The following is a 23,583-nucleotide window of genomic DNA, read 5'->3' as shown; positions in this document are numbered from 1 at the left end:
GTTCCCTCCCCCCTCCCCCCCCCATAGTTTTTGTTTTGTTTTGTTTTAAACACAGAAACTGATGTTAAATTCTGGTGACTCAACTGAGAGGTAAGGGCTCCATCTACTGAACTCAATTTCCTAAAACTTCCTTGTGGGATAGAGGATGTGTGTCTCATATAAAATATAATAAAGTTTAGAAATTTCTCCCAATTTTACCATCTTTATTTATTAGTACTAATAAGTCCTATTAATCTTCCTGTTTCCATGCTATTAAATAATTTTAAATAAATTTTATCAAGAATCTCTGAGTTGCTGAAAACAGGAGACAATAGGCAAGCACAGCCTCACCTAACTTCTATGGTGATGGATGACAGCTATTTACACTGGCGCCGGATGTTGTGAGCGAGTTCATTACAAATTTATATCTGTTTTACTTAAGCCTCCTTGCATCTTGCAGAGCAGCAGGGTCTCTTGGGTTACATTTGACTGTAACGGTTGGCACTTTCAGAGCTGCGTTACATCCTATTGCCTCCTGCTCGTATTTCAGGAGCGTTTCTGAATCTAGGGTGGGCTGTAAGATTTCTTGACTCATTTGGCAATTACATCATTTCCTGGCCGAGTTTGGTACAAAACGCGGAGAGGCGACGCAGTGGCCCAAATAATAACACTGTTTGCAAAATAGGAGGATAATGGAAACAATGGGTTTGGAGGGTTTATTTGAATTCGGTTGCAGATGCCCTGGTTCTGCACCAGGCAACACCCACAGGTCTCTTAGCTGACTCCCAAATATATATATATAAAATTACGCGTCTATAAGGCCACATGGCCCTTTATCAGCCACATTTACAGAGCAGAGCCTATGCACTGTGCCAAGGATGTGTGCGGTGCCGCACCCAGCTCTACAGCGTGCAGTGCTCTCCGCCGGTGGCTTTCTATCGTCAGACTCAGTAAACTGTTTAGTGGGACTTAATATCTGCTGTAGAGAGAAAGACACATAGAGGTTACATCTAGAAAGAGCAAGAAGATGATTTAAGAAAACAAGGTTCTGAGCCCTACTTGAACATTTGTGTAGGTGTAGATATTTACATGTTACGTAATTAGAAAGCAATTTCAGCACGTCTTTTCCAGCCTCGGAAGAGATTTGTTAGGTCCATTTATTATAATAATAATTATTATTATTATTTAGGAGCCTCTGCGGAGCTCCGCTGGGGCGGAGAACATGCCCCCGTTTAGGCGACTGAAACCTAGAAGAGGACGGAAGTGGGGCGGAGCCTGAAGACAACACTCTCGTTTTCTATTGGGCAGGTTTACATGTTAAAGCACCAAGTACGATTTAGGAAAACTGTACCAGCAGGTTCCCTGGTGGTCTAGTGGTTAGGATTCGGCGCTCTCACCGCCGCGGCCCGGGTTCGATTCCCGGTCAGGGAAGGTACTTTTTTCTTTTTATGCTCGTTGCTATTTTTCTTAATCACAAAAGTTCAATTAGTTTTTAAGTGTTATTTAATCTAAGGTTTAAAATATGTCACACCTATGTACAGGCACTATTTACATTAGAATAAATACCATGAAGATCCCTGATTCTACTCTGGAGTCCAGGCTCTTGCCCACTGTATCATACTTCCTGCTCTTTTCCGGGATTCTAAAGTACTCTAAATACATTTGTCCAAAAACATGCTAAACCACTTCGAAAACTGCATTTTCCAGCTTTTGAAGACAATCTGGATTAATTTTTTAAAGTTTTTGTTTAATCTTGAGCTACGTTTCACTAATAACAGGAGGAAAATTATTTTAGGAGGGATTATACCTATTTTGCATCATGGGCTGGGAGGAGGGGAATAAATGGGGGCGGGGAATGTGAGATATCTGTAATACTATCAACAATAAAAGTATATCTAAAAAATAAAAAGAAAATCGGAACAGGATAATCCCATTTTATATGAAGTTTTAAAATGCTAAATTAAAAATATTGTTTCTTGACATATCATAGATATTAAACTATAAATGAAAACAAGATAGTAGTTATTCCTGGTTAATGAGAACATGGAGAAAGAATTTGCAAGAAGCATAAAGGTGTCTTTTAAAGTACCAGTAGTACTAATCTGGGTGGTGGGTACACAGGTCATAATTTATATATAGGTTACACTATTTTCTCTACTAATTCATTATTTAATTAAAATAAAAACAAAAAGAAATGAATGATAATGTTTGAATAAACTGTCTGGGATAATGGCATGCAAGCAATATTTAGTTGAGCAAAATTCTACTCTTGTCTTGAATAATTTATAATGGTGCTTGTCAGGTTAGAAATAATAAATGTAAAAATAAACCACAAGGTGGCATCGTAGCCTCATGTGTCTCATTCAAACACACTTAATCCAAATCACCCATACTTACTTTGTAAATGTTGGGTAGAGTTAAAATCCAGTTTATTGTAGTCATAAATAGCAGCAGCAGATTTTTTTCTCTCTCTAAGCCTCTTTCTTCTCACTTCATCAATCATGCTTGATTTGACTTGTGTATATAGTGTGCTATCAGATTAAATTTGGGGGAAAAAATTCAAATCAATTCAATGCAACTAGTACACAGGTCCAGCAAATGACATTTATTCATTCATTCCTCATCAGTCAGTCATGCATTCAGGTATTCGTTCACTTAAGCAATATCCACTAAAATTAGTTGAGACAAAGGCAAAGAGGCCCTGGACATTAATGGTGAGCAAAACCTAATCATTATCATTTGCTTCAGTGTAGTGGTGGAGACTCAGATGGTAGTCATATAATAACACATTTAAGTTGCAATTGAAAAATTCTTCTGTGAAGGAGATGTATGTGGTTCGGGTAATTCCACAATAAGATTTTGAACTAGTTGGTGTTGTCAGATCTGTAGAGATCTGAAAAATGAAGATGAGTTACCTAGGTATAAAGGAGAGAAACGAGCATTCTAAATAGAAGAAACATGTGCAATACTTTGTAGCAGGAAAGAGTAAGGAGACTACCAGGGACTGAAAGAAAGCCAGGATGGCTGGATGGGAAGTCAGAGACAGCAGAGAAAGGTGAAGAGGAGCCTAAGAAGTGGCCCAGGGACTGATCTTATACCTTGTAGCTTGAGGTGAAGGATTTGTCTTCATATGGAGAGCATGAGGGAGCCCCAGAAAGGAGGGTGGGTACAGCAGCATCTCAAAGCCCATGCCGGGTCACTGATGAGTCAATAGCTTCATTAGCATACATGAAAGATTCTGCCCTAAGTGCTCGGTAGTGGCACAGCTCTGCTCACCTATGTGCGATTAGTTTTTTTTTTTTTTTTTAATGGTGAAGGACATTATTTAAATTCAATAATATAATTTCAATCTCAGCCATATTAATTAGATTTATGATTTTCTTTTAAAGAAACATGACTCCATTGTATATATTTTGAATCAGACTAAAAATCATTGCTTTTGAAAACAAGAAACATAAAGCATGGTATCTTTAAAAGAGAGAGGAAAAAATAAAAATAAAAGAGAGAGGGAGAGGAATATAGAGAGAGAGAGAATAATGTGGGGGCTAAAATAGATACTTTTCCTCTCACCTTCTAAATTCTTTTACCTGGGCTAATTATCAAATTTGTGGGAAAAATTCTACAAAGTTTATTATGGATGTACATGCTGGGGTGTCATAAGATATGATGGAACACATTGGGTAGTTGAGGTTTATATGTCATTATGGACAAAGGAGAAATGAACAGGGGTCTGGGGTGGGCCTGGAACCTTTCTCTCTAATGCTAAGGTGAATATGTTAAGACTAGAGGCCCAGTGCATGAAATTCATGCACTGGGGTGGGTGGAGGGGGTGTCCCTCAGCCCAGCCTGCACCCTCTCCAATCTGGGACCAGCAGTTGGACATCCCTCTCACAATCCTGGACTGCTGGTTACCAACTGCTCGCCTGCCTGCCTTCCTGATTGCCCCTAACCGCTTCTGCCTGCCAGCCTAATCACTCCCTAATCACTCCCCTGCCAACCTGATCAATGCCTAACTGCTCCCCTGCCAGCCTGATTGCCCCCAACTGTCCTCCCCTGCCGGCCTGGTTACCCCCAACTGCCCTCCCCTGCAGGCCCGGACCCCCCAACTGCCCTTCCCTGCCAGCCTGATCGCTCACAACTGCCCTCCCCTGCCGGCCATCTTGTGGGAGGGTGTGATGGTCAATTTGCATATTTACCTCTTTATTATATAGGATTCTCTTCCCAGAGCAGGTCTTTCCATCTGATTCAGTTAGAAAGGAAAGGATGAGGGTCAAAGGTTTCTTTTTCTTTTTAAAAAAATATATTTTATTGATTTTTTTTTACAGAGAGGAAGGGAGAGGGATAGAGAGTTAGAAACATCGATGAGAGAGAAACATCAATCAGCTGCCTCCTACACACCCCCTACTGGGGATGTGCCCGCAACCAAGGTACATGCCTTTGACCGGAATCGAACCTGGGATCCTTCAGTCTGCAGGCCAACGCTCTATCCACTGAGCCAAACCGGTTAGGGCAAAGGTTTCTTTCTGAGTTCTTTGTTTCTTAATAACCAGCTTAAAATCAATATCCCAAAAGTCACAGTTTTGCAATGGCAGACATTTGGTCCCCTTCCATACACTTACGGAATTCTAACTCCTAGGCTAATACATTTAAAAGAACAATCAGACAAATGACGCTCACTGCTTCTCTCACTATGTCATATCCTGAAGACAAGCAATGGCGAACTGTTTCTCCTTTTGCCTCAAGCTCCTGATACCCAGAGCAAGGAAGCTGCCTCCAGACTTGGTGTTTGCAGAAGCGGCTAAATGGATTTATATTGAGTTACTGCTCCTGTGTTGTTTTGTCTGTGGTTCCTGTGCTTGGGGTTTGATGGTCACATCAAAGGAGTAGCTCTGTTGTAAGAATTGGTCAGCGAGGGTCAGATAAATCATGGGTATTACTGAGATCCATTCCCATGACAATTATGGTCAGGAGACCCTTGGTGTTTAAGTCTGTTCTCTTGGTGCAACACATATGCCTCAAGCTTGTTAAAGACTCAGCAGTGATGGACTCATGAATATCTTCCTTGGAGGGGAGGTGGCTTACTGAACCTTGAAAGAGGGCACGATGGCCTCAAGTCTCCTTTACTGTGGCAGTCAAGGATGTTTGTTGCCAAGGCAACACTTGCCCCTGAGCGTGGCAGTACCCTCCTCTGGTAGTCACCAGGCTGTGAAAAGGTTTTGATGGTGATACCACACCTGATCATTTGTAGTATTCTACACATATACTTCTGCTCTTAGAAATAATAAAATAATAAAATAAATCTAAGTGGCTGCTTGTGAGACAAAAAAAGAAAAAGAAAAAAAGGGGGGGGGGAGGGACTGGTTTAGTTCCTGTTTAGGGGGTGGCTTGTGACTGTGACAGATATAACTAAAGTGAAATATGGTCTGTGTGCGTGTGTGCTTTGCCCTCCTGACTGCAAACACATCTCCATCATCTTGCCAGATCCCGAGGGAAGCCTATTTACAGCAGCTGGACTGGGACTGACTGGCTCGGACAGGGCAGAGGCCAGTCACCGCTGGCCCACAGGAAAATCTACACAAGCTTAGCTACACAAAGCTCCAGTCGTATTGTTTTCGTGAAAAAAAAAAAAAAAAAAAAAAGAAAGGTCTTTAGGTTCTCTGTAATTAAGGAAAACGGTTTGAAAAGAAGTGGTGAAAGATCTAGGAAGCAGAGTTTTATACTATGATAAATAATCTTCAGTTTGATAGTTTGTAATTAGGGAAGATGGGTTAACTCCATTACTCAGTTGTTTTAGGAGTTTATGAGCAATTTTAAATTTATCACCCGACTTGTACAAGTAGAACATTATGAAAATAGCCATTCTTTGCAAAATATTCACACACGTGAGAAAATGTGACTTTGTTTTTGCTGCAATGAAAACTCAAAACTATTACAATGCAAACTTAAGTGCAAGAAACTTTAGGTTAACTTGCCAAAGATATTCAACCTCTTTCTCTCCCTTAAAGAAAAGTTTATAAGACATTCTATTACATGCATATACCATTTTATATGCATAAATTTCTTCAGTCCCACAGACTAATAGAATGACAACAGAGTTTAAGGAAACAGAAAATTCAGTTCTCAGAAGACTAAGAAGTTAGAGGCACATACAAATGCGTCTGATTATAAGGTTTTTGAAAAATAATACACATAGTAAGCTGTTAACTGCTATAGAAAATATGCTTAACTGTAGGCTGGAGTTTTAGTTAGTTGAAAAGCCCTTCCTAATAATGGGAATTATTAAAGTGAATGGGTTACTGGGCAGGTCTTCATAGGCCAAAGGAATAATGTTATTTTATGATATGATGGACTGGGAATGTATAAACATTCAGTGTAATCCAGCATTCTCTTATCTTTTACACCCAGTGAAAGATAGGGTTTTTTTGAACCTCAAGTTACTCAGAGATCTAGTCTTAACACTTCACCATTTTGCCTCATATTTACAGTAAGTTCACAAATTAAGGTAGGTGTGACTGGCTTCAAAGTTGAAAGTTAAAATTAAGGAACTGACAAACTAATTTTTCTTTTATGTTATGTGGTAGAATGGAGTTATTCTTTTCTTATCCTTTCATAAAAGGGTGATATGGTGGAAATTTTTATGCTAAAACCATAGACAGATTTACTCCTGTCATTAGTTCAAAGTGATCCCAGGCAAGCTGAAATATTTTTGGTTAGTCTGAATGAATCGGAGTCCAAAAAAAGCACTGTCTAAGGTAAAAGGGATGGACTTAAGAATCGGACAGGTTTGGTTTGGGTCATTGCTCAAACTGATAGGTATAATCGTGGAGAGTTAACCTCTTATTCTCCAATAGTTAATATGTAATGCAAAGATAATAATGCTATCTATGCCATAGGACAGTTATGGTTTTAAATAACAGATTTCAGGCACTTAGCATGGAGCTTCGCACAGAGAACAACCAAACAGTATTAACAGTATGGCCTTTTCTTTTTGTTTTTTGGACCTGTGACTTGCAGTGGGTCCTGTCAGTTACAGCAGAAGGCCCGATTCTCTGACCAACCCCACTCCTGTCTATTCCTTTGAAGTTAGAAATGAGGGAGAAAGTGCCACCTCATCCCTAGGGAACCATTTCTCATATGCCTCTGACGCCTCATACAAGTGTCTGTAGCAGCTAAGGGACTTTTCTTTTTTCTTTTTTTTTAGGATCTCTCACTGAGTTCAAAGGCTTCTCCTTCCAAAGAATATGAGCAATAGTCACCGTTTATGATGTCATATTTGCTGTAATGCTTTGTTGTAGTTGCTGAAATGTTCACAGCCTCTGTTATTGCTTAGATCTTAAAACAATTACAAGGGAAGTCAAATTCCATTCTCCAGTAAAATGCAGAACTAGGATTAGTCCCATTGTGCAATAAAAACATGAAAAGTTTGAAAACCACATCTATCTTTAGATGATTAAATTTACAAAGTCAATCCAGATTCTTTGATTTGACTAGGACCCTATCCTGATATATTTAAAGTAAGCTAAATCAGCAGCATTTTAATCTACTCATATCTTAGCCATGGATTTTTCAATTTGCATTCAAATACAATATTAAGTGAGAGTATTGCCTCAAATCCAAAATGCTTGTGTGTTTTTTTTTGTGTGTGTTGTTTTTTTTTTCATTTTTCCACTCTGGAAATTGGGATACCTTATGATTAATGTGTAAAGTTGTGGTGGTTCTTTTCCATAAAAACTGACCCTAAACCAACAGAAGATCTTTAGAGTGATGGAATCTTCGACCTAGGAAAATATGGAGTTCAAAAATCATCTTGCTTTGTGTTGATATTACCTAAGGTGGCATTGCTCTTACTTTGTGGTGACTCAATTATTGGTAAAAGAAACAAGTTTAATATATATGGAAGATAATCCAAAGGCTTCATTAAGATTTTTGGAACACATGTATTTGTAGGTCAAACAGCCATCAATCTAGTTAATAGCTGGTCTTTTTAATGTTTCAACATTGCTTTAAAAGTACCACAGATGTCCTCAAATATGATAGGAAATACCATATTTGTAATAACAAGATTCCAAGGAGAGAAAAAGCCTCCCCAGCCAGTTTCCAGAAACCCCTTTCCTCACTCTTAAGGCACCTCTTTCTTTTGAGGGTCCCTGTAAAAGCTAGGGTGGCAGCCATACCTGTCATTATCATGTGGTACAACACACCATTCAAAACCTGACATACATACAGCACAGTGCTGGGTACACAGCAGTTATTCAATAAACCTCTCCTGGCGCACTGATGTGAAATACAAAACTGTTCTAGATAGGCATACACACAGCTTTTAACATTGGGAAAACTCAATTTTCTAAAAATGTTCCCTTTTCCTTTTCTCTCCTTTCCCTCCCTTTTTCCTACCAAAAATCCTGTGAGTTAATTTTGGGACTAACTTTTACACAAATAAAAGCCACCAATAAATCAAATCCTTAAACGTTCTTTTTCCCTTGAAATATAAAAAGTGGTGTTTTTGTTTTTGTTTTCTGTTTGTTGTTTTTTTTCCATTTTGGTAGCAAACACGAAAATCACCACACCTAAAGGTAGAACACCACTTTCAAAAAACATTTGATCTACCCAGTTGGTGTGGCTCAGTGGCTGACCGAGGAACCAATAGGTCTCCAGTTTGATTCCCGGTCAGGGCACAGGCCCTGATTGCGGCTCTATTCCCAGTAAGGGCCATGATGTTCATGCCGGTCAATGATGTTCCTTTCTCGTCGATATTTTATCTCTCTGTTCCTCTCTCTCTAAAAATCAATAACAACATACTTAAAAAAAACACATTTGATCAGAGATGGAAAACTCAATGGTAAAGTTAATAGAAATGAGTGAAATGTAATGTTAAAAGCTGACGATGTGAAACACTGATCAAGAACCAATTAATAAATTACTAAAATTACTGATAATGATTTTCTTTAGGAACACTGATAACCCTTAGCAACTAGGTGGCAAGTTGGTTTGCAAATATTTCAATCAATTAAATTGAAAAATAATAACCCTTATGAAACGGGGAGGAAAAAAAATGTAAGAAAAAAACAAAGAGGAAAAGAAAGAGAAGAAAGGAGGAAGGAAGGGGATTTGTCTTAAAATATTTAATCCAAAAATTAAAAAAAAAATCCTGCTCTCTAAAACACTTTACATTCCAAAATAGGAAAAGAATTCTTTAAATGCTGACATTACAATAGGCACAGAATCAACTATTAGATAATAAAAATCATTTCTATGCCAGCGTCCCACAAATCGTGATTAAAAAGCAAACTTCAAATACTACTAAATCCATTTTCTTATTTGCTACCTAATTCCATCAGAGCTAACAGAAAATTTAATAACCAGAGAGCCTCACAGAGGAGGAACATGGTGATCTGTTTTTGCTCATTTTTTTACCCACTTCCAGACAGAAGAAATTAGATAAACTATACGCTTGATTTTTTAAAACTAAAAGCCTCCCACTTGTTCCTTTAGCTTTGAGCATAAGTGAAATGCATAATAAGACCATTCTTTCTTAATTTTCCATATGTTTGGCCCAGTAGCTTTGGGAACTCTGAAATGGTCTCTTTCAGGCTTCATTGAAGGGGGGATATCTGCATAATCCCTACAGCATCAAAAGAAATTGGCATTGCCGAAACTGGTTTGGCTCAGTGGATAGAGCGTCGGCCTGCGGACTCAAGGGTCCCAGGTTCGATTCCGGTCAAGGGCATGTACCTTGGTTGCGGGCACATCCCCAGTAGGGGGTGTGCAACAGGCAGCTGATCGATGTTTCTCTCTCATCGATGTTTCTAACTCTCTATCCCTCTCTCTTCCTCTCTGTAAAAAATCAATAATATATATATATATATATATATATATATATATATATATTTTTTTTTTAAAAAGATATTGGCATTGAGGTAGACAGAGAGGATTCATCATCAGTAGGCATATATACGCCCTTCATGTATGCATGTGGTTTTTAAAAACACTACAAATGTTTTTGAGTGATAAAATGTATGACACATGCTAGCGTATTACCCTATGTCCGGTATACTACTAGTATTATTTAGAGCAGGCGTCCTCAAACCACGGCCCGCGGGCCACATGCGGGTGTTTTTGCCATTTTGTTTTTTTACTTCAAAATAAGATATGTGCCGTGTGCATAGGAATTTGTTCATAGTTTTTTTTTTAAACTATAGTCCGGCCCTCCAACGGTCTGAGGGACAGTGAACTGGCCCCCCTGTTTAAAAAGTTTGAGGACCCCTGATTTAGAGTTCTTGTATTTGCACTTTTCCAAGAACCATGGTTAAGAATAAAAGGCAGAGGGAACTGATCACTTCCTGCCTCCAAATAATGTCTTACCCACCTATGCTTAATTGATTTACAAGCTCAGATGAAAACTAATTTCAAGAAAGCTGTGAAAGAGCAAAAGAAAAGCCCTGGCTTAATTTGTTAGTGAAGGAAGGCCTTGCTTGAAATTCATATCAACTTTACATTCTGCAAAGCAACTCATCCACATGAAAACAGTCAAAAAGGACTTCATTTAATTAGTGATATGTAGACTTTTGCATAGAAAAAGGTTACAAAGTAATGCAAAAAAGACTAGGTACAGTAATTTTAAAACAAATATTTAAAAGTATAATTTTGCATAATGTTTAACATTCTTCTTTATTGCTTTCTCCACACAGCAGAGAAATGAAGTGCATAATAATACATGCTGTGTCTTTATCTTTCAAACATAAAATCTCATGTGCTCAATTTCAATGTAGTAAGAGATTATTTTGTCATTAAACAAAATAAAAAACAAAACGAAACCAAAACACCATTATGCAGCACTAGTCTAGGCATGGACAAACTAATTTATGTACATCCCACTGCATACATTCATCTTGATTGGGGGTCAAACGCCATCTTGAGCTTGACAAAGAGCATTTAAAAATCGTGGCTTTTCTGTTCCAAATGCTATCTATCTCCCTGTCTCATCCCCTCCAGAAATGCTACTTCTCCCAAAAGGATGACAAGGACAGTACACATCATCAGGACAAAATGAAGAGGATACATATGAGAAAAGAGGCCAAATGAAACGGAATAAATTATGCTAAACTTTTACAAACTTGGGAGTTTTCAAGTTGGCATGAATCAACTTAGCCTCTGGCGGGCACAGGGTAGGTAACTGCTCCTGGGTGTACTCTATAAACGCATGGTTTCTGTAAGAAGCACCATATTCTGAGCCATGAAAGAAACAGGCGCCTGGGGGTTTGCAGACAAGGCAGAATGCTTGCTAATCCGAGCACTGATGGAGCAATGGCTTATACCAGTGTATTGCTGAACGTCACCACTTGGCAAGTCTGTACAGAGAAAGCAAACTAAGATAAAACTAGGTCTTTCAACTTGGAAATCATTTTCAGCAATCCTGTTGGCCAATAAAAACCTGTTGGTTTCAACAGGGTACGCTTCTCTGGCGTTGTATGTCTGCAGCCTAACCAAGACTGCTGTTCCTCTCCCTTCTTACCCTCACTTCTACCCCCGTCACTCGTGCAATGTTCCACGCTTGGAACAAAACTTCACTAGCTCAGGCACTTGTGAAACACGGCTATATTTTTTCCCATCTAGTTTCAAGAGAATTCAGTCAGGGCCTCTTGCTTCTCCAATTTAGAGACACCGATGCAAGGCTGGATGGTACAGTCTTTTTCCTTTCCGGGAAGATTCTACATGGAAGGCAAGTGTGAAGTTCTCAAAAGCTGCTGGCGTCAGTTACCCCAAGAAAGAAGCCTCAGACAACCCCAAGAAAGAAAACAAGTGGATGCTACCACATTGCCGCTGGTGAGGTGTGTGTGTCTCAAACAGCTTCATGGCTCCTGGGCGGATCTGCGGACAGCTGTGTGGATCTGCGGACAGCTGTGTGGATCTGTGGACAGCTGTGTGGATCTGTGGACAGCTGGGCGGATCTGTGGACAGCTGGGCGGATCTGTGGACAGCTGTGTGGATCTGTGGACAGCTGTGTGGATCTGTGGACAGCTGTGTGGATCTGTGGACAGCTGGGCGGATCTGTGGACAGCTGGGCGGATCTGTGGACAGCTGTGTGGATCTGCGGACAGCTGTGTGGATCTGCGGACAGCTGTGTGGATCTGTGGACAGCTGTGTGGATCTGTGGACAGCTGTGTGGATCTGTGGACAGCTGGGCGGATCTGTGGACAGCTGGGCGGATCTGTGGACAGCTGTGTGGATCTGTGGACAGCTGGGCGGATCTGTGGACAGCTGTGTGGATCTGTGGACAGCTGTGCGGATCTGTGGACAGCTGTGTGGATCTGTGGACAGCTGTGTGGATCTGTGGACAGCTGTGTGGATCTGTGGACAGCTGTGTGGGGCTGCCGTCGGGGCGCAGCTGCTGAAATGCAGGACTTTCGGTTCCCATGGCAGGAAGTTCCCAGACACCCTAGAAGGCGCCCACTTCTGTCCCCCAGGGTCGGTAAGGTTTACTGTTTGTCCCGCTGCCCGTGGGCTGCGGACTGGAGGTGGCGGACACCGACAGGGGCGGGCTGATGGCGGCGGCGGCGGCCACGGCGGCGGCGGCGGTCGGGGGGAGCACGGGGAAGGCCCCCGCGAAGGACAGCGGGAAGCTGTGCGCCGCGGCGGTGGCGGCCGCGGCGGCCGCGTGGACGGTGGCGGAGAGGGACAGGAGCGAGGTGGAGAGGGGCGGCACGCTGGGGGCCACGCTGCCCGTCGACGGCATCCGAAGGGCAGAATCCGCGTGCGCAAACGTGGCGGTGAGGAGCGCGGAGCCGTGGGCCGGGGGCACGTCGGAAGCCGCGGAGAGGCGGCAGGGCGTGGGCTCCGGGGCGTGGAGTCCGTTGGGTTGGAGCAGGGCTGCGGGCAGGTGGTGGAAGGCCGCCGCCCAGTGGTGCGGGTGCAGGGGGTGGTGGGGGTGGTGGTGGTGGGCCAGGGAGGAGGTCATGGCCGCGGCTTCGCGCTGCGAGGCGCACGTGCTGAGGTGGGAGACCAGCCGCACCCGCAGCGGGTCCGCGGAGTCCAGGCCTTCCACGGAGCTCAGGTACCGGGCCACCTCCGTCAGGCACTCTCGGAACCCAATGCTCATGAAGTCCATGGCGAGCGCATGGGCATCGAAGTAGCCTAGGAGGAGGTTTGAGCAAAGTGGGGGCCGGGAGAGAGAGAGAGAGAGAGAGAGGAGAAAAGGACCCAGTTACTAAGAGGCCTACCAACCAGGTTCCACTCTGTCCTTCGGAAGATTGAAGCAGAGCCACGGTCCTTTCTGCCAGCTAGTTATGGCTGCAATTTGTGCAGAAGTCAATAGAGCGTAGAAAGTATACTCTGCAGTTCACAGGTGTGACAACTCTGGCATTGTTAGGTGCTACAGTTCTTGCAATGAAACTTCACAGTGTGTGTGTATGGGGGGTGGGGGGCGAGATTAAGAACATGCATGTTTCAAATACTTGCAGGGGGAAAAAGTGGTGTTTCTCCTTCGGTACTGTGGACTAGTGAAATTCCCTAGTCGAATTTTTCACGGCGATACAGAGTTCCAGGCTCTGTCTCTGTCACATGAGCTGTAGAGTAAAGGGCTTTTCTGAAACATCTGCACTCTCTTGGCGGTAAACAGAGAGGTAGAATGCATTTTAGCGGCTTGGGGACTTTCAAGTAAAGGACTTTTCTTGCACCATCACTTACTGTATCTTAAATTAAAAAAAAAAAGCTTCTTGACTCCCAGTGGCTTTTTTTAAAAATCATGTTGTCATTACTCGGTATGAAAAAATCCGATAAAAACAAAATGTTTCATTTATCATCTATTCATTATTAGACTATCTTATTCTGTATCTCAAGCACTTTGGAAAATAGTAGTCATAATATTCAAAAGTCCTAAAGCTAGAATTCGAACTGAAATTTGGAAGACCCAAAAAAAACATCTGGAACAAAAATATACCCTATTGAAACAGTAACAACAGCACAAAGCTGATATAAGACTGCATCATGAAATGTGGAAGATGAGGACTTAGGCAGAGTTAGCAACAAAGTCCCTGGGATTAGAAGGAAAAGCTCTCCCTAAAGAAGCCGCCTCCATGGAACAGATTTCACGGGAGCGTCCTCAGGGTTCTCTGTGGGCCTTTGCAAATTCTGTCTCCCATGAGAGAAGAGGAGGGAGGTGATCATCAGTGTAGACTGAGTTCAGAAATCCAGAGGGATTTAGAAATTTAGGTTACTCTACTAAATCCTCTCTAGAAACTGTGGCAAGATCAAGGTAGACTGTAAAAAAAATGAACCAACAGGATTGTAACCCTCAGAGCTTCCAAGAATTTTCATGAACAGGCATGAAAAAATTTGAAATTTGTGGTTTGCCAGCTACATGTTGCTGTATATCACGGAGTTCTCTGTTGCATCTTAAGGAATAGAAATTATGCTAATTCCTATCCTGTTGGTGAATACAGAGGGAAATGACGATGAGCAGCTGTCTCCTATGAATGAATCTTGGGCCAAAAATTACAGCACAGTACATAGGTCTATAACCACATCACCTGTGCCACCACTGCTCTACAGCTTTAAGTGAACAGACTCACAACCTTGTGAAGTGGACACTAGCACTGTTCTCACTTTACAGATGAGGAAAATGGGGCTCAGAGAGGGTTAGTAAGTTACCAAGCATCACAGAGCAACTACATGACAGTGCCAGGATTTGAAAACGGGCAGCCCAACTACAGAGTCCATGCTCTAAGACATCAGCACACTATGAGGCCCTGACACAGTTGTGAGCCTTGGGCGATGTAAGCCCACACGGCCAGCCCCCCCTTCTTCAAGGCCCACATATTCTCCAGCTTGGTGACCTGTTTAACCTTTTGTACTCGGATGTCGAGATTAAAATTACTCTTTGAATGTATCAATAATTTGAAATATAAGAAAATCCAAATAAATAAGTTTGTATGAAAAGAAACTCCAGTTTTTTATTCTACTGCCGCGCTTTGTAAAATCTGGGGTATTTAAAAAATTAAATCCCGAGTAGAATAAAGGAATCGAGAAAAAAGCAAGCGAGTGCAAAGGGTTAATGACCTGGCAGTCAGGCCACTTGTATGCGCTTGCTTGGAAATGTGTGTTCATACACTATTCTGGTTTGAATTTTAGGACTGTTCAGGCAGCCAAGAATAGCAACCAAGACAGAACTTAGTTTTGATAGTAAGGCATAAGAACAATATTATTCTTTACAAGTATGTAGCTCAGGCCAAATATTGGAAATGTTGATAAGAATTCTCAGTCTCGTGGTTAACGATGCCCAGGGAGGCAGAGCAAACAAACAACTTTTCTTGCACCACCACCAACTCAATCGGTGCAGATGGAAACGTGGGGCTGGCGGGGCCTTGAGCTCAGAGCACTAGCATAGGCCTCATAGTGCAACAGTGCACTGTTCTGTGTCTGGTCACAGGTGAGGCAGTGGCCAACCTGGGCTGGATCCTTGGCTCTTAAGATTTCATCCATTCTCTTCTCCATTAGGTAAGAATGTTTGCATCCCATAGGGTTACATTTTAATGAACAGAAACTCAAAAACCCATGCCCACTCATTCAGGATGGTTCCTTGAGAAGGTGCAACCAAGGGTAAGTCACACCACATGGGCTTCCCTGTACAATGATCGACCTCCCTGACACACAAATATCGAAACAAAACCAGGAGGTTAGAGGCACTCTTTTCCTTTTGTTCTTCTTTCCCTTCCCCCAAACCTCTATTAAATCAGAGCTAGAACTCAGTATAATGCAGCTATTCCAAAGGAAGTGGCTCTAGAATTACTCTCATGTTGTTTTCAGATTTTGGTTGGTCTTGGATTTAGAGGTGATGGCCAGGGCTGTGTTCCACAGGTCCTCATCAGTATGGCCATAGTGGAGTTAAACACTGAACTACTTCCATACCAACTGGTAAACAGTTACTTGTCTCCAATGCCCTTTTCCTGCCTTCATCTAGGGCAAACTATGACACTACATAGTAAAAGGCTGATGAAAAGCACCGAGAAGCTTCCAGAGTAAAGGTGCAGCAGCACTTAGCCCCTTGTGGTGTCTTGTACTTATCCAGTTGTCAAATATATTAAACTAGTGACCCGGTGCACGAATTCGTGCACATTGAAAGGAAATTAATTAGAAGGTGGCCGGCAGGGCGGGACCTAGGCAAGATGGGCCGGACACGCCCTGGAGCCAACCCACGCGGTCCCTCCCCGGCGTCTTCAGAGTGAGCGGGTCCCTCTGACAGGTGGGGTCCCGCAGCCTGGCCTGTGGGGATCAGGCTGAAACCAGCTCTCTGACATCCCCCGAGGGGTTCCGGAGTGCGAGAGGGCACTCTGCAGAGTTGCTGTCCTACGGAGTGTGGAATGCAAAAGCAAGTGTGCAGTAAACCAGATTCAGGGCCCGACAGTGCCCCAGCAACAACATAACCCACGGCTGAAGGTGGAATCGCGTGGCCCTATGAGGAATCGGGCTCCCTCCTCTCTGGTTTCGGGGTGCATCATATGAGAACCGCTGCTGCCAAGTCACTGCAGCTCAGCAGCTCCTGTGTTGAGCGTCTGCCCCCTGGTGGTCAGTGTGCATCATAGAAACTGGTTGGACGGTCGGACACTTAGCATATTAGCTTTTTATATATATAGATATCACCCTTGGCTAAGATGAATACCAAAGGTTTGTTTGAAGAGTGAAAAAGATACAAAAGGGTGAAATCCAGTCTAAGTGAGAACTGGGATGATGAAATCTGAATGAACATTACAGCTTTCCCATCTCAAGTGTACTTTTAGCATGAAGTAAGGGTCTGTCCCTGACCCACTAAACAATTCTTCCCCAAATCACTATGGAATACAGAGGACATCTCTCCAGGGAACCTCCTCCTGTTTGCTCTGGTTAGGGAATGACTGTTCCATTAACGGTTTCCAGTAGAGATTCACTACCTGCACTTCAAATGCTCTGTCTGGTCTGAATCCAAAACCAACCAAAATCTGAAAACAACAATGAGAGTAATTCTAGAGTCACTTCCTTTGGAATAGCTGCATTATACTGAGTTCTAGCTCTGATTTAATGGGGGCTTTGGGGAAAGAGAAAGAAGAAAAAGAGAAAAGATTGCCTTTAACCTCCTGTTTATGTTTGTATGTTTGTTTTGTCTTTCTGTACAGATTCCAGCATGTGCTTCTGAAGTCCCAAACAAATCTCTGACCAGGCTGCTGTGAATGAAGCTTTACTCCCACAGTATTATGAAAGCAAACACAAGCCCAGGGTCAAGTGCTTCTTTTGTTCCAGAAGTTCTTTCCCACGAGTTCAATCCTGCCATTAGCATTGATTTCCACGGCTTTAATCTGGGACCTCCTACCTCAGCTTGTTAAAGAACCGTTCAACTATGACTTCCTTACAATCTTGGGGAGGGGCGGGGAGGAGGGGTGGAATAAGGAAGGTGGAAAGGGGTGGGGAAAATGAAGTCACCTCCTTACCTTTACCCCCTGTTGCCTGAAGCATCTTCAAATGATCCACTGTCATTTGTAATATTTCAGCTTTTTCTAACTTTGCAGATCCCTGCATAAACAAGTCATAAAGTCTTATAAGTTCTATGGAAACAAATTTGGGACATTTTATACTGGATTTTCAATTTTTCTTCTCAATAGAAAATTCTAAGTTTCACTTTTTTCACAGAAAAATCTGAATCCCTTCCAAACTTTAAATGAAAACTCTAATTACTATGTCACACCCAATGACAGATAGTTGCCATTTCAACTTTTAAAGGTTAAAAGGTATAATAAATATTTTTATCATAAGAGTAACTATACTCCCCAATATTACTCCACCAAAATTACAATTGTGAAAATCTCAAACTTTGCATCCAATCAGTTCCTTGATTAATATATACTTGATATTTTTACTTTGCTTGGTTAATGAAAGTATGTTTAATTTCATTATCTAATTATATAAAACATCCAATAGTCCTATATAATGCTCAAGTCTAGATCAGTTGAATACAACTCTGGAGGATAAGGAAATAAAATCTCAAATTATTGTTGAACCCTGACATGGTGACTTTGATTGAATAATTAGTTGGTCTTGGTATTTTTCATTATAACAAATATTATTGGTATTAAAGAAGACATATGGTAGGATAATTTGCACTATTTAACTCTCTGAAAGTGCCTGCCACATTTTAGAAGATTAACAGTTTCCAAATATTTAACATTCTTGGTTATATAATGGACATATCTCTTTTAATGCTCTTCTAACATTTAAAATTAAAATATTTTGACTTTCCAGCTAGAAAAATAAAATAAAAATTCTAATAAGTCTTTAATTCATACTAGACCATGGGTAAGCAGAACCAAAAATAAAAAAGGGAAGACTTTTAATATGTTTTCCAATCATTACCAGCAGGTGTCACTGTGAATTCCAAGATCATAAATAAGAAAGCATAATTTACTACTTATCTAGTAAGCATCAGCAACGTGTAAGGATATTTAAACCCTTTAAAATAGTTCTTAATAAAATTGTCTTTGAAATGTATTTTTATGTCCCCACTTTTTAAAATAAGGCAACTTCTGGAAACGAATTTAAAAAAGTGCCACCTCACACTGTCTCAGAGTGCTGTGGGTGGCTTCTAATTTCCTGGAAGAGCTAAATAATTAAATCAATATGTCTTTTTCAGAAAAGGAAATAGAAGTTTGTTTCAGGTTCCTATACATTACTTGTTTTGTGAAAATTATCAGCTCAATGCCAGTTATTTAAACTGCTTGAATAAATACCCTTCTAATCATATTGTGACAGGGCCAGCTCACTACGGGTTGATAGCCAAGCTCTGCAAATGGGAAAGTCTGTGTTTATGGTAACTAGTTGCCAAACAATTGAGGTTTGCTTTTAAGATTGTTTTCAGTTGATATTTAAGAAAAGAAAGAAAGAAAAAGAACAACAAAAACCACACCAAACTGATGGTTCCTCATAGCTAGATATTTCAGTACTCAAAGTAAAAATCTCTCTAAATAATGCTATTTTCATTTTCAGCCTACTGCTACTAATCAAAACTACAGTTTCCACATTACATTTACCTAATCAAAGGCAGTTTCAGCATATAGAATGGGTGCCTGTGTTTCTCTTAAAATTGTATAATCAATAGCATATTACGTCTTGTACTTCCGTCAGTGCTCAATGTTTCCATGAAGATATACAGTAGTTTCAGTGAACGTGACTAATAACAAAATTGTAGTTTCTGGATAATTTCTGAGGGCTTTGTAATGTTTGTTTGGTTCATGAAATAAACAACAAAATGAAGTAAACAAACAACTGCTGTCTTATACTCTTATTTAAATTAAATTGAAAGTATTTTCAACAAGGTTATGATGCCACATTCTTTGAAAGATGCTCTTAGAAATCTGTGCCATTAGCCATGGTGGCAGGAGGAGAAACTTTTCTAAAATGACAAAGAAAGATTTACATATTTGCCTTCCTACTCGATTAAGTGTGAAAAATCTTTTTTTCTTTTCTTTTTTTTTGGTAAAGGAATACTTGAATTCTGAAAAGGGCATATGGCTAGTTTGATTTTTACCAAACTTCCAAAAAGATGCTCCAAATCGAGCATTATTCTGTTAACCCAGGGATTAAAAATGAAACCATGTGGGTTGGTAAATGAATTACATTAGTATAAATTATTTAGAAAGTAGAGCTGGAGATGTTACTTCCTGGGCTTTGGTAATTTTTAAATTAAAAGTTTATTTTTCTTAAACTGTTTGAAACAAAAATGAAATTTCACACATGATATCCTTCTTCTTCTTCTTCTTCTTTTTTTTTTTTTAAAGAATACCACATACATCTTGGTTTTAAACAAAACCACCACTGGTCCTCATAGAAAGAACAGAGGAAGCATGAACACTGTTACCCTTAAGGGGAAAATAAGCTCAAGAATGGAAATGTTTTTCAACTTCACGATGGATTATGTTTTTAATAGTTTTGCCACAACAAAGCATTTTATTGAAATCACTGCTCTGTGCCAGATCAGGGCACATACACCATTATTTTAATAAGCTTTAAGAGGAACCCACATTCCCAGATGAGAGAATCGGATTTTTTGAGCTTTTTGGTTGGGGTGGTCAGGGGTGAGGATAGCTTACTTGTTTTTCAAAAGCAGTTGGCACCAGTCGCCTCAACTCGGATAAGCTGTTATTTATCCGATCTCGACGCCTTTTCTCTATTATCTACCCCAAAGAAAGCAAAACAAACGTTTATGAATACACAAATGATAAAATGACTCAGAATGAAAAAACACAACTGTTACACATTAGGCTGCATAACATGAAATAAAAAGAAAAAAAAATCACATACCCCTCTCCTTTTCTTTCTTGCCATAATCTGAGATGTTGTTGTTGGAGAATTCGATCTAATCACAGAGCTAGAACTTTGCCTATGAAATAGGAAGAGTATGTCAGGTGCTTCATTAACATAACAATAGTTTCTTCTGAGTACTTGATGCCACCCATTAAATATTGAGAGTGATTTCGCAGTTGAGGTCTGTGCTACTTTATTCTTAATTCTTGCTTTACTCTTAACATACTTTGCTTTCAGCCTATATCTCTTTTCAGGCAGGAATGAATGGTGGCTTAAAAAAGAAAAGTTTTAATGAGTAATTTAGATGCCAAATCCATTGGCAAAAACATCCCTAAACTTCTATTAAGTCTCCTAGTAAAATAATTATGGGCAGTCAGGGTGAGAAATTAAATATTAGTACTTCCTAGTGCCACTCATAAATGTTTCTTAAAACTCAACTCATCTCTAGCAGCATCCTCCTCCTCTTTCCGGTCAGACATACGGAACAAAGCAAAGCTATTTTAAAATAAAGGACATGTTTAGCACCATTACCAAACAGATATACAATCATCACATGTCACACTGTTGTCTCTAGATGCAATCTTTAAAATTAACACAAGTTATCTTACTATTTCAATTAGTCATATCTCACAACGGGGGAAAAAATGACAAATTTAATGTTTTGTATACTAATCTTCCAAAAGAATGCTCCAAAGTAAAAATGCCACTGATAGGAAAATTAAAATCAGATCAACTACCAGGTAAAGGTTTTACTTTGAAAATGAAACTTGTACCTTTGTGCCTTCAACCTAAGCTTAAACCTCTAGGAGCTGCAACTCATCTTGAGTTTCCTAATGAAAAGATATTTTATACTGAGAGTTCAATCAAATCATTATTTTGCCACTTAGAATTTTTGCCATCCTTTCTAGTTTGTATCTGTTAATCTTCATAATTCATGGATTCTATAATTCTTTATGTTCTCAGATTTTCCAGGGTTCCTGTGATTTGTTCTTCCATTTTAGAAATGTTGCACAGATCAGGTTATTACTTCATCTTCTCACGTCTGGATCTTATTTCTGAATTAACTGTCTTCCTCATTCCCACCCATTCTCAACTGGCTTCGGCTTTCACATGACATCTTCTGTTTTTCTGTTCTTATTTTTTTAAGATGACCAACACTTTAATCATTGGAAAATACTTTGTAAACAATGTTTCATGTAAATATCTTTGCTCTTGCCGATCATCAGGCTTTGGTCTGTATGTATTAGAAGAACAGCATTGAAAGAAAGAAAAAAAAAAACAGTATTGAAAGTTTTCCAAAAGATAGGAAGAATTTTGCTCTTTGAGTGACAGTTGCAGATAAATAATTAAGGTGCTTCTGGGGATGCCAATTAGAAGCAATTATCATTTGACCCGCCTGGCACTAAAATGCCTCGGTAATCTCCCCCTGTCACTGCAAAGTGGAGGTCTGGCTTCTGTGATCACGACCCCGATCTTTTCCAGACTTAAGAACCAGTAGTCAAAGAAATAACGCCCGAAAACGATCCTGACATCTGTCACTCACTCTCCTGTCAGCCAAGACACACATGGTCAACCTGGAGAGCGCAACCTACTTAGCCGGGACATTGCAAGTGGCTTTCATTTCTCCATAAAGCAACTTATCTTTTTAGTCTCTTTAAAAAAAAAACATCATTTTTTTCTTTACTCTTGGCCCATTTCGACAGTTTCAGTGGCGGGGGCGTCGCCCGTGGCCGGGACCTGTTTGTCGGTCGGCCCGGTGCTGACAGCCGGGCAACATCCCTGGCCAACTCCCGCACTTGCAGTGGCGTCCCCGGCCGCTGCGCTCCACCCCTAGAGTGAAAACCGACATCCCTCGCCCCACTCCACGCACGTTCCCGAGCGCCCACCACTCCAAGTTTCTCTCCGGCCAGACTTTGCCCTCTTCGTTAGGACGCCGCGGAAAGGAGCCTGGAGATTTCCCCGGAGCCGTCCCACACAAAGCTCCCCGACGCCTCGGGGCTCCGGGCAGCTCCCGCCGAGCGCGCGCTCACCCCGAGTAATTGTTCTCGCTTCCCACGTCGATGGTCTCGTCCAGGTCGCTCTCCGAGGTCGTCTCCTCGCAAGGGCGCTTCATCGCGGCGGAAACGGCGCGGGGCGCAGCCCGGCCGGAGACGCGGATGCCAAGCGCGGCACAGCGACCTCCCTGCCGGCCGGCCTCCGCACCCCCTCCCTGGGCCCGGCAGGCGCGGCTCCCGCGGCGGCGCTGTCGGCTCCTCCGGGCTGTTTCCCACGCCGCAGCCCAGCTCCGCGGCAAGACCGGCGCCGGACACGCCCCCCCGGCGGGCGGGGCCAACGCGCACACCTCCCTCCCGCAGGCCCCCCGGCGCCCCGGCGGGCACCGCCTCCTCGGGCGCGGCGTGGCCCGCGATTGGCTGGGGTGGAGAGGTGGGGCCGCCCGAGCCCCCGCCCGCCTCCCGCCTCCAGGCTGGGGCCGAAGCGTGGGAACCCGACTTCACACCTGGGGCCCGGGAGCTGCGCGCGGGAGGGGACCGGCCGCGCCGGGCGGGAGCGCCGGGTTGCTGTCGCTCGCTGGGGAAGCGCGCGGGCCCGGACGCCGCGGGCGCCGCGAGGGCGGGCCGGTGCGGGGCGGGCTCGTGGAGCGCGGGCCTTGGCCCTCCTCCCCCCCCCCCCCCCCCCCCCCGCCGTCCGCCGGTGGAGTTTCGGTCCCGGGTTTAAAGAGGAACCCCAGCGCGTGGCCGAGTGTGAGCGAGCGCGTGTGACGTCGGGAGGCGCCGCGGCTGCACCCAGCCGCCGCCCCACTCGGCTGTCCCTGGTCAGGACCCAAACTGCCGACTGGCTGACCCTGGCGGTCACATTTGCCCTCTGGGGGTTTTTGAAAACCTTAAATCAAAGTTATTTGTTTCTCCCCGGCAACTCCCGAGGCTACTTCTGCGGCCTCCGGGGCTGTGGACAGATAAGGACGTGAGTTTCCCCGACGAGGTACCGGACCCCTGACGGTCGGAGGGTCTGAGGTTGGCCCCCACACGGTTTTCGATTTGCTGTAAATCAGTTATTTCCATTTTTTTCTCCACCCACTGGGACTGTGGGTAGTGGATCCCGCTGAGTAAACCGTGCCTGCAGTTGTGTTTACTTGGGTGGCCGGAAGGAGTAGGGGAAAAAATGCGGGTATTTCAGGACACAATTTGAGTCGTTTTTCCAAGTTCGAGTTTTTCGGGCTTGGATTATTCAGATAAACTGTAATTCTCCACTCTCCCTGCTAAGGTGCGGTCGCAGCGGGAGATT

General features: G+C 42.4%; 1 protein-coding gene across 1 annotated transcript; it reads right to left on the bottom strand.

Moving 5' to 3' along the window:
- Positions 1–10,535: 10,535 nt before the first annotated feature.
- On the bottom strand, positions 10,536–22,592 carry HEY2 (hes related family bHLH transcription factor with YRPW motif 2). Its single transcript, XM_079780647.1, has 5 exons — positions 22,332–22,592; positions 20,299–20,377; positions 20,088–20,171; positions 17,436–17,517; positions 10,536–13,110 (listed from the first exon to the last, which is right to left on the bottom strand). Exons 1-5 carry the CDS (start codon positions 22,412–22,414, stop codon positions 12,416–12,418), a joined length of 1,023 nt encoding a protein of 340 aa, XP_079636773.1. The 5' UTR covers positions 22,415–22,592; the 3' UTR covers positions 10,536–12,415.
- Between the last annotated feature and the right edge of the window lie 991 nt (positions 22,593–23,583).

The sequence above is a fragment of the Cnephaeus nilssonii genome (genome assembly GCF_951640355.1).
Source record: "Cnephaeus nilssonii genome assembly, chromosome: 9".
NCBI classification, from domain to species: Eukaryota; Metazoa; Chordata; class Mammalia; order Chiroptera; family Vespertilionidae; genus Cnephaeus; species Cnephaeus nilssonii.
This window is presented reverse-complemented; position numbering and strand designations above follow the sequence as displayed.

Bases quoted from the DNA above. Each gene is read 5' to 3' on its own strand.
- HEY2 (XM_079780647.1), bottom strand. From the start codon at position 22,414: ATGAAGCGCCCTTGCGAGGAGACGACCTCGGAGAGCGACCTGGACGAG. The intron at 17,518-20,087 runs GTAAGCTATCCT...TTGTTTATGCAG, and splicing joins CAACTGCTTTTGAAAAACAA to GGATCTGCAAAGTTAGAAAA. The intron at 13,111-17,435 runs GTAAGGAGGTGA...ACCTCCTCCTAG, and splicing joins TCAGGCAACAGGGGGTAAAG to GCTACTTCGATGCCCATGCG.